General features: G+C 37.8%; 1 protein-coding gene across 1 annotated transcript; it reads right to left on the bottom strand.

The window, feature by feature from the left end:
• Positions 1–493: 493 nt before the first annotated feature.
• On the bottom strand, positions 494–10945 carry LOC106156393 (zinc metalloproteinase dpy-31). The gene is made up of 13 exons (XM_013531618.2): positions 10072–10945; positions 8382–8507; positions 7496–7952; positions 6497–6626; positions 5640–5706; positions 5249–5455; positions 4407–4536; positions 3970–4098; positions 3477–3589; positions 3008–3147; positions 2385–2503; positions 1593–1719; positions 494–1256 (listed from the first exon to the last, which is right to left on the bottom strand). Exons 1-13 carry the CDS (start codon positions 10480–10482, stop codon positions 1130–1132), a joined length of 2283 nt encoding a protein of 760 aa, XP_013387072.2. The 5' UTR covers positions 10483–10945; the 3' UTR covers positions 494–1129.
• Between the last annotated feature and the right edge of the window lie 1131 nt (positions 10946–12076).

Below are 12076 nucleotides of genomic sequence, written 5' to 3'. Positions count from 1 at the left end.
CAAATGTGGCCAAGTGCTAGTATTTTAACCGAATTGAAAAGAAAAAAAAACATGCATGTACCGTACTGATATATTTCATTAAAAAAACTTCAGATAATGAAACAAAATTTCAACTAGGCTGTGCAAGACGACCTCTGAGGAAGCCTCTGTCGATAGAGCAGTACCGCCGACTACTTCTGCAGTGGACTAGGATCTAATAGCGGTTTCGGGCATAACAATGGAATCATGTGGATTTCGCCGTAGCGAGAAACCACACGGAGATGGGTCGATCCTGCTAGATCGATCTAGGTTTGGGAACGCATCTTTTAGCTTTGATTTCTGGCGTTTGTGATCTTTATGGTCTGTGAAACATGTATGCTTAGATAATTCTCAAATTTTATTTATGAAAATTCAGTTTTCCAAGTAGATAAAATTTAAATACACATTGTCAACATTTAACTTTACACGAAAACAGTATTAAGTCCTTTGTCCATAGATACGCACAATAAAAGACTTGTTTTATCTTGTTTTATTTACGTTTATTCTATTTCATTCTCTCTATATTAGGTGTCTGCATGAGTATATAATTACGTTAAACTATTGCACATGCCCAGTCTGTATCGGGAATAATCATAAAACGATTGAACCGCCACCTTTTGTCCGTTTGCGTGACCGAATATATCAATCTTATATTATGTCGAATTGTGCCTTTTCTCCTAGATCTAATACATATTTAAATGCAATCAGTGCCTTTCTGAATATCTTTTTTTCGTTCAATATGTCATATTCGAAAAAGCCTTTATAACAAACTATAAACGCGAATTAATTGACATCTGAATACTTTGTTTTCATCCCTTGACAATTCCAAATATATAAGTAGGTTTTAATCGAAGTAATTAATTTAAGGTCCGAATACCATTAGGTTCAATAGGGTGCGGGACCCCTTCTTGGTGGGGGTGCACGGTTTCGCAATTTGACAAAGACGTGTATGTTTGTAGAATCCTTCCCTTCGGTCCCAGAATTACGTTGTAACATCAAAAGCATTCTGAATGTAATAACTAACTGTGACTCTTAAGTCGTGCTCACCAACACCCAAACCCTTCGGATACTGGACATAGGATACTGGTTAAGTCTTAAAGTGGTTAATGGGTTAATCAATTTTTTTCATTAGTTCATTCAGTTCTAATCTGGCATCATCGCTGATACAATGTGATCCAACTTTCTTGTATCCTTCACAACAAAATTCATGTTCCTTGTAACAGTAATCCAGCCTTTTTCTGAAAAAAGATCAAAAGCGATATGTTATCTATTTCACTATTTTACTTCCAATTTTGTTTCAATGAATCTCAACAAATATTTTCGAAACCTTTACCACTCATGTTCTACAGTTGCACATTATCATGTTATGGAAGTTATAGTTAAGTTATGCAATATCTATTAAAACTGATTAACGGACGCTTATATGTAGCGTGTGTGTGTGTGTGCCTGTGCGTGTCCGTGAGGATGATTGTGTGAGAGAGTGTGTGTGCTTGTGTGCACGCGTGTCTGTGTGTATGTGCGAGAGAGAGAGAGCAAGAGAAAGAGAGAGAGAGAGAGGGAGAGAGGTTACTTACCGGCTACATCTAGCCCAGTGTAGCAGCCCACACTTCACATAATAAACTCCAGAGCAGTCGTGTTTCACGATCTTGCTACACGTTTTTTCCAGGTCCTTTTTCTCCTCCCAACACCCACCACATCTTTCTGAAGTTACAGATCGCTTAGTTAAAAGTTATCTACCTAATCAGAACTACTGGAGCGCGTACACGTAAAACACCTTAATAAGAATAAAGTAACCTTTTCTTCAATCAACGGCTTATAATGAAATAGTTAGCCTCCAATATTTTCATTGAAGAAAAAATTACTTTATTCTTATAACATAACACAGCTGATGAAATTATTTTCAGACAAAACACCTTAATGTCCAGAAATAAGATTGAATATTGTGTAGAAATCATGACAACATAATTAAATGAAACAAGTTTCCTCCCGCCCCAGTAACTGTTGATGAATCTATTTTAATTCACCCTCCTATAAGAATTACGTAATTTTTCTTCAATCATCAGTTTATTATCGATGAAGATGTTCTGTTAGACATCGAAATATTGTAGGCAAACTATTTCAATATTGAGCTGCTGATTGATAAAAAATTACTTAATTTTTATAACATAACACAGCTGATGAAATTCTCATGGGGGATTGAGACCATCTTCTGGGTCTTCCAGAAGACGGTTAGATTTTAAAGTTTACAGTGACAGGCATCTAATTTTTTCTGTCGGGAGACGGTCAAAAATGGAGGATGGATCAATAGAGATAATTTGGAAGACTAAAAGAAAATATCTCTGGAATTCTCCTCTGAATTCACCCACCTGCTTTGTATTCCAATTTGAAACCTTTGATGTTGTCGCCCAGGAATGATTTGAATACCACCATCATTTGGTTGCCAGCTGACCGGAAGCTGTGTTCGGGGGCCTCGTTACAGCAGAACCTATTGTAGAAGTCAATGTGATTATAGCCTAAGGAGAATTTCTGTTGGTGTTGCTAATTTTCTTGTATTTTGCCTCTGTTTCTTGTGAACAAACTTCATTTAGAAAAAGAATTGCTATTTGGCAGTGGACAGAGAGAAAGGCCAGGGTGGCTTAAGACAACTTGGCGCCAGTCAGTGGAGGAATAGATATGCCCAGCCAATGTAGAAAGGAGCGAAACACTGTATATAGTAATCTGTGAAAAATAAAAGGTTATAACAATGCACCCTAGGCTGCACAACGCAGGAGCGGTTGCGGGTTTCAGTTGATGTGGAGAGTTATAAATGAAAAAATCAAAATGTCATTTAAGAAACCCAAACCTAAGGTATTGTCAACTATAATCATTCCCAAATGATCAGTTAACTTTTACTTGGAACTCTCCGTTTTCCGTGTTTTTTGTATTTTTTCTCAGTGCAATTAATCATGGATTAAGTTAATAAGAGCGGTGTAATACTGGCAGGCCCTACCTTGGTCCTGTCTGCGCCAGAGACAGGTATCTCACCTCCACCCAGTCCTGGCAGAAAGGGTGTTCGCAGCTCAGGTTGGAGTCAGAGCGGACAGCGAAATCTCCAACAAACTTGGCGGTCACGCGCATGCCTTCTGGAGCCTTAGTAAAAGAACGTGGTTAGTGACGTTACTAAAAGACATTGGATAAGAAGCTTGATCTAATTATTTTTGTTGATATTTATACCTTTCTTTAAAAGGTACACACATGAACCATTGTATTTTAACACTACTGGGGTTTTACTTGTAAGTATTTCTAGTGTTTAAAATGCAGTTATGGATAACATCAAAAAGTTACTGAAAATAAGTAGGCACAACAACAGTGACCTGCGAAATAATGAAATGTTGTCCCTAGATGATTTGATGATCAGACCGACGTGATAAACAAAAGTGATCAACTAAGTTACGATTTCTGGAAAGAAGTGATATTACCGTAATCAACCAGGCACAGTACTGCCCTTTAGAATAGCCGCTGTCGTGATACCCAGGGGACGTCAGAAACTTGGGTTCTGTTGTAGCAATCAATGAAGTGTCAGAGCATGAGCCTAAGTGGAAGATAAAACAAGCCATTCTGAGTAAAAAACATGGTTGTGATCTAGTATTATATGATTATATAAGACTGCTGTTGTATGTAGATATATATTTTTGTCAAGAAAATGAATATACGACTAAAGAACTCAAAGAGGAAAATCCGGATATGACAACTTAGTAATACTGCATATTTTTGGGTAAATCACTGGGATTACAATCATTTAAATCATTGGGATTATACAGTGACAAAAGTGTCAATACATTCTGATGGTTAAATGCTTTGTCATGAACACGGGACATCAAGGAAATAAATATACGTACGAAAATGAATAACAGTTTGATTCGTTACAAGCAATACCATGTTACTAGATATTCATCTCAATTTTCTACTGACCGCTGTCCACGTCCTGGCAGTACTTTCCAGTCCATCCCTGCGGACATCTGCACTGGTCACAGTTCTTTGGGTCACGGTAGCCCTCGTGCTCACACTTGTCCCATATCAGACTGGGAGTACTGCACGTGTCTAGGAATATAGGTCAACTCTCCGTGACTAGTATGTGATTGTGTGTGTGTGTGTGTGTGTGTTTGTGTATGTGTGCTCGCGTGCGAGTGCGTGTTTGTAAGTGTGATTCTTTGTTTTCAATCTAAAAATCCCGATTTAATCAGTTTATAAGTATAAATTCAATAAGATTTGTAATCAAACACTTATAGCGAAGGCGTAAGGGGAATCTTGTTCATACCCCTGTAGTAGTAACATGTCCATCAAATGCAGTACTGGTTAACTTTCTTTGGTTTTTATTATCTATGCAAATCTCAAATCACACACTTTACCTGAGCAGTATCGGTAGTTTACTGCCTTTACATCCAGGAAGGATAGGTAAAACCGCTGACCAATCACTTTCTGCATATCCGGGTTCTTGGTTTCCAGGGTAAAGCCTCGAGCACCGGGCTTTATAAAGTACTGAAATATAGTAGATATACAAGTGTAAGTAATCTCTCTTTACATTTCCCTCAACGATTGTCATTTTTATTCTTCCATTTTAGGACTTATGAAACTTTAAATGATATGTTCTATTTCTACAATGTATCTAATGTGACGTCAGTGCAACCGAACTTTCTCATTAATTTCTTTTGGCAGGTATTATTTACATGTAAATGCTGTTGTTGATAAAATGTGCATTAAACAACAGATCCATGGCCAGTGAAGGTCATCATTAGGAGGTTGACAACTCTTCATCCTAATACATTTACAGACAATGGCAGTGATCTATAGCGCAGAATGATTTAACTATCGCATTTAAAGTTGAGTAGTTTAAGGGCGTATTCCCAGACATTTAGATCGATCTATCCCCGTGGGGAGTCTCACTAAATTACTGTCAGATAATCCGGCTTAAATGTCCGTCCCGCCTACTACAAGCTGTAAGGGGGTAATTAATTTTTGGGGCCGGTCGGCTGACATCTATTTAGCGTGAACCCCCAGGGAGTTAGGTCGATCTAGTTTGGATCGATCTAATCTCTGGGAATGGGGTCTTAATCTCGTTATTACATAAGGGATGAACGGAGAATTATCTACTCAGAACCGGAACTTAAATATTTACTGCCGTGTGTTAATCGACTACAGATATAAAGAATAAATATATATTCAACCAATTAAGTGGTTTATATATACTAACATTTCCACCGTAATGCATGACAGACGACATGTCGTACTCGACACCCTTCGGGTCTTCCATCTTCCAGGACATTTTTAGGAAGTTGATCTCGTACTTGTCGTCCTTCAGGATGTCCGTGTTGACGGAAACGTATTTGTCCCTGTCGGGGCGACTCTGCTCGTGCCAGAACCCCAGGGTGTGGCCGATCTCGTGGGCAACTCTCGCCGGCTGGAGATATAATACAAATGTAAGACGCTGCTGTTGTCTTATGGTAATTACTGGGTAGTAATTATAGATCGAGTTTTTTTGTGTTATAGAAGCAACCAATAAAACAATAATATATTCCTAGATTCATTTTTTTCTGTATAAGATATTTCGAACACTATAAAAAGGAATGATTTTATAGATTTACCAAGAAGCATCCTTCGCCCAGTGTAATGTGGTTACTTCCCGATTTTTCACCAACCGATGATGAGCACCTATAAAAAAATGGAATAAAACACACCATCATAAGAAGTGGACTTAATGTTTCAAATTGAAAAAAAGCCAGCAACATGCAACGGTTGTTGGCAAGATCGTTTGGCCAAGTGGCCTTGTTTACACGTGCAATGAGGCTCGAATATGAAGAACAATCGGGGTGAAGGTCTGAAACCATAAACCCTTTCTGCAACGAGGCGATGCGACATTTCTTTAAAATTGGATATAATCACAGTGGAGTTGAATACGACCAACTTTCTGGCAGGTTGTTTTTGCTCAATTAACTCCAGTTTGCTAAGACCACGTTACTGGCTGCCCTTCCCTCAGTTATACCATGGTGGTTTTCACGAAAGTTCTAACTATGACCGGATACAGACTAAATGACGCCACCAGGCGACAGGCTTTCCCAGAGAAGCGCTCATGTCTTTACAATCATTACCTTATGTTGAGCAATCTGCTGCCAGATTCACGAGAATCAAAGGTTTGCCTCACATTTTAGACTGAAAACTTTTATGGAAATCCGAAGTATACCATCTCAAATTTAAGAAAGTTTCCTTTGCATTTGCCGTCCTTCAGGAATTAAGTGTTGACGGACTCATTTCTGTTTGACCCTGTATGTTGTCCAGTATAATAGCTGTCATAGTTCACATAACAGGTACAATATTTGGTTTAAGTGGACAACTGATTTATCTCGGGTCAAAGTTGACTAAATTGTCGGTTCTATATAAGTGCATCTGTGAGAAAAGACCTGGGCTAAGTCAGTAAGTTAACCGAAAATTTCATCGTACTTACCCCTTTCCCTTGTGAAACCTTATATTGTCCCCCGGTATATGATCAGTGCCTTCTTCAAACTTGAACCGTACACACGTGTTGTTTTCCCAAAGTTGGATGCCCAGGTGGATAATATGCTGTTCTTTTTCGTCTAGAAAGATATGGTGTCATTTATTTTCCAAATACTTATTTTAAATAATGTTTTATACGTATACAAATACACCCACCATTAACACGGACATCACACCAAAAAACGCTTTTTTCACAGGAATTATTTAAAGACTTGTTGATGAAAGCAAACCACAAGTAAATACATCAATCATTGTAAATTGACATATGATTCCTACAGCCTCTAAATTCACCAACTGATAACAATCCTAGAACAAAAGAACTGGCGTGTTTTTCACTAGGCTCAAATTTAAATATTATAGTAATATGATCATTTTCAACGAATTTTGGACGGTATCAGCATTACACATGAAATTAGGATGATCGATTTTGATGGAATCAAAAGGAAACACGATAGCGCCAAACTGCTACTCTTCAGTCACAGCAGGCTCAGACTACGGCTAATGGGAGGGAGGGGGCCGGGAGCACACCGGGCATTTAGGTTTCAAAGGTACCCCGTTCCTTCAATTATGTATATCACTCCTTCAAAAATAAATAAAAAAATAGTATAACGGGCCGAGACAAAACCAAGCAATTATTTCAAACCTGTAGCCTACACTTATAGCAAAATGACCATCGTCAACTGTTTTTTTTCTCATTTTATCTTTATGCCCTACCACACGAACTAAAGCAGGTAAGTTAATACTAGGGGCGGATGGGTAACCGAATACTTCCAACAGGCCTTAGATCTCCAATACAGATACAGTGGGTGGGAGACAATGTAAATTGAGCAGATTACATCGAAAAGACTGTCTAATGTTACAAACTACATGTTTATTTTTTTCTGGCAAAGTTGCTTCTGCATAAGGCAGATTGTTAGTTTAAAGCATCAGCCAGATTTCCAATACTTACTATGGGTCCCGTCAAAACGATATCGTATTGGCATATCCCATTTTTCCTCGGGGTACATCTTTTTGTCAATATCGTCTGCTGCGCGCTCATCTCTAGCGTCCATAAATTTTGCAGTTGACAATAAAACGGTTTCTAAAGTGTCCGCCAAAGCGTCCTCTTCCGAAACATCGTCATCCAGAAAGTCCCGTTTTCTTGCAGCGTCTTTGTATTTTTCCGAGTGGGTGTGTTTTTCTGCTTCGCGTAAGCTTTGCAGCAGCTTTTCTTCCTTGTCATTTAAGTCACCGCTCGTCAGTTTTTTCACTAATGCTCTGACCTTTGTTTTTAATATAGCATTGGGGTCTTCTGCAAGCCTTTCTTGCTCTAGATTGTCTTCTATATCATTGATATCTTTTGTATCGAGAACAATGTCACCCTCGAAGAGATCGTTATCCTCAATGTCGAATGTACCAAGCTGTTTCTAGAATTAATAATACCGTAAATGGTTAACAAAACGTAGAAAGAACTTAAATTACCATCATTAATATATTGGATGTGCATGTAATTAGTACAAAAATATAAGTAGCAGTCCTCCCTACACAAATGTTATCGGAAAACCAGCAAAAATACTTGTCTAAGAAATATGGCAAGATAGAATTTATTCCTCATAAGCTGGCAGGCTGTTGCTTTAATTCAAACATTTTGCAGAAAAGTCCAAACAAATTATGTTATCTTTGATACACGTATAAGTCAGTTTTAAAACTTGAATGTGTGTTAGATGTATATAATTAGTCAACATATTCTCGATGATTCAGAAATTTCATACCTTGTTTTTTGAGTAACTCATCTTGGGACTAATTTTAACCCCTCCCCCCCCCCCCCCCCTTAAAAATATTCATTTTTTAATTACCTTTACTACTCCGCCTTTCTTCTCCAGCATCTTATCCCGGAGGTTGGCCATCCCCTCCCATACCTTCATACGCTCCTCTAGCGTCTGCCCGTGCAGGTACTCCTCCAAGTCACTGAGAAATGCCGCCTATAATACACAATTTTCAAATATCATTATTTTTAAAATTGCGGTAGTAGACAGCTGTAAAGAAACATGGGTTTAGAGCAACAGAGGGTCCACCTTTCATTATATTCATTCTTCGTCTGTTTTTTTTTGTTTATATATATCAATATATGTACAAAGTTCAGTGACTGGTAGGCCCATGAAGCCAGGTGATTGATATATAATATATTTATATATTCACATGCCACGTTAATAAATAAATACTATACAAACAGGTTAGGATAAGTGATTTGGTCGGGGGTCAGCTGCTCAAATAAATGGGAACTGCACCCTGTATTACAGGGGGCTTTCTTGACGTGATACCGCCTCCTCACAACGTAATTATACATCACACGGAGATGCGAAGTCTGAAATTCATGGGGCTTTAATTATCTTGTATTATCTTGATTTAAGACCCCCCCCCCCAGGCGACGAAATGATATAATGCATACACTCTAAATGTTCCGCTTCTTGCTGTGGATGTGCCCTCCCCCTCCCCCTTCCCCGAATAATGCAAAAAACTGACCTTTGTGAAACCCATATAATCAGCGACTTCTGTGGACAAACAATGCCCTCCAACAGATCACTTTTACAGTTTGAAATAATTCAGAAAATTTACTTGTTGAAAGATATACCACCATTAAAATTCACAGCTGGTCTGTAAGTAGCTGCATTTTAGTTCTCAGTTATGGTTTTCATTTTCTCTGTGCTAAGCATAGTACTAGTATTCCATGGCTTGTTATCAATGTGAACAATTCTAAGCCATGTATGTCAAGTGTTTGTACGTGAGTAAAATAAAATGTGAAATCACCAGTTACATAAGACTTATACTTATTTTCTGATCAGTGCGTTATTAATAAAGCCACGTTTACCTTAAAAATACTAACTTTATTAATTATCTTAAAATACATGAGAAATATACTGCCAGCTATTCAACCTAAAAATATACGCCTTTAAAGAATTCAGGTATTCCTTCACGCCACGTAGAAGTGTAATTCGTTGGGTAATTATTCCACAATGATAATGTAATAAATGGGCGTAAATACGTAATATGGCCACCTCTACGTTCTCCGGAAATGGAAAGAAGACCTTTCACATCTTTGATTTGACCTTGGAATTAATTAAATGAGTATAAAGGATTGGGGATTGGGGGGATTCACATTTCCCGAAAAAAAAGCACGTCTGAAGACAATTTATGGAGAGAGAGAGAGAGAGAGAGAGAGAGAGACCTGCGTTTCGTTTTTTCTGGGTCAACATTACTCTCTGAACATAGGGTGTTCTAGTAATAACCTGTTACAAAAAATGTTGTATGGCATACTGTAATTTTGCGCACTATATTAGAACCCCTGATATCAGAGGGTAGGCCAACAGAAGACAATGAATGAAATAACTAACAATAATATAGCCTTCAACTTCCCCCCTATCTATTTAGTAAAAGATGAACGTGTCTCCGAAGTGTACATATACCCACACCTCTTTACAGCAAATCACTGATACCAATTGTTATAAGGCCCAGCCATTTTGCCATCTTGATATGTTTAAACATTACCTTTTCCTTTCCCGACATTTCAATATCAGCTTTCGTATTGAGACGAACATCTTTAAAGGTTATGTCCTTATCCTGAGCAATATTGTCAAAATCAAGTGACAGTTTGTCCGTCTTTTCACTCTCGTCTACAGTGTTAAGCTTTTGGGACTTGTCGTCTGCTACAGCTTTGTCGTCTGCCAATAATTCACTCAGTTCTTTTTCCGCCTTCTTTAGCTTAGCTGTGTTTTCATCAGACCGTTTACCCGTTGAAACGTCAGAATTAGTCCCCAAATTCAGATGAAGGAGAATTTTTTCCAATGTGTTTACAACTTTTTTCTCTTTGTCGCCCACTCGTGATGTTGGGATACATATGCTTTCCCCACACAGCGCCACCAAAACACATACGTTAAGAATTACCACACCGGGCCTCATTTCTAAAATCTGTGCTTTGTAGTTCCTATGACTAGATGTCTGTACGTTGTGTGATTTAAACTCCTGATAACTGACAAGTCGTATTCCTAGAATCGAATCCCCAGTGTCATCTTGTGCAATGAAGACACACCTGTTGCCTATAAGTTCTATATTCGATATACCGTCATCTCTTCAAAAACGCATCTACATCTTCTGTTTCTCAACGTAACGCTTCTTCCAAACTCGGATATGAGATGGGTGCACTTTAGTGAAGTCTATTTGTCAAACAGCTGTTCTAACAATCTCTTTTCGCGACCACTCTATCTCCTCGTCGCCATTTTTCGTGTCAACCACAAAGCTGAATATCCTGAGTCTCATGAAAAGGATCTGGTATAATGTACAAGGCCTTTTCAAATGGAAAGAAAGATGCGTTCTGCACTGCTGACTTTGCTCATCATATGACGTGTTAACCGACCTCAGCGTATTCACTATTCTGTGCACTTCAATAAACGTGCCCACAACTTGTCTAAAATAGACCGGAGGAAAGTGTAATTGTTCCCTAGGGCGGCTAAGACTTCTATATCACTGGGTTTTAAAGATCAGCCATGTCTTTCTTGATATAAAACAAAAATCGTTTGATTCGACTAATAAATGTTCAAATTTATACTGGACCAAAGGAAACTTAAATTTTGGTCCGAATGTTTTTTTGCTCAATTTATTTTCGTGAAGCGGACCTAATTAATGCTAAGTGATCAGGTGGTCTAATGATGTCCGGTATTCTTTTAAGTTAAAACTGATATGAAACGTGTAACCACGCGTTTAATCACTTTTTTTTCTCACTTAAACGGGCGTTAGTATTTGTTACATACGGCAGTGTGGAACATGTAATCGTTGGTGAAAGAATAAGGATTTATAACTAAGTACCGTCTTATTAACCCGGGGTATTCCTAATTCGATTGTTATGCCTCAAAATAAGATGCTCGATATTTTGTTTAGTGCAGTGTACTTACAGAAAGGTGATGTAGAACTGATTCAAAATAAAATAAAATAAAATAAAATAAAATAAAATAAAATAAACTGCTAATGAAAAAAGATCAAAATAAAATAGGTTGCAAATACACCATCTTCAATGAAATAACGGTTTTATAAATACTCTCAACTTAACAGAATGTATGTTACAAAACACCAAACTTTAAATGGTAATAAAGCTGTAAATGTGCAGAGCTGTTCGTATTTTTTTAATTTTGAACAAGAAGATAATACAGGGTGAATGACCAATATTCTGATACGCCTGAGATGTATAGATCGTCAACTGGACATCAAACTGTCAACTCGATATTTAACCTTTTACATGACAGGGGTGAGCAGGTGAGACATTACTTGTTGACATTGGATGCTTTTAGTTTAATATTGTTCATTCTATGATTAATGTAATGAATCTAATGAAAAAAAATCTCACTTTAAAAAGAGGATAACAGCAACTGAGACAGAGCAATTTGAGATGCACGGAGTGACTTTAAATGGGGGAGTCTTGAATGGGCGTCACTATACTGTTGTTATGTAAATCACAAGTCCATGCATAACAATAATAGCCATCTTCTCATATATCCATGGT

Source organism: Lingula anatina, chromosome 4 (genome assembly GCF_051362555.1).
Source record: "Lingula anatina isolate TDL-2025a chromosome 4, LinAna3.0, whole genome shotgun sequence".
Lineage (NCBI taxonomy): Eukaryota > Metazoa > Brachiopoda > Lingulata > Lingulida > Lingulidae > Lingula > Lingula anatina.
Note: the sequence above shows the minus strand (reverse complement) of the source record. Positions and strands in the feature narration are given on the sequence as shown.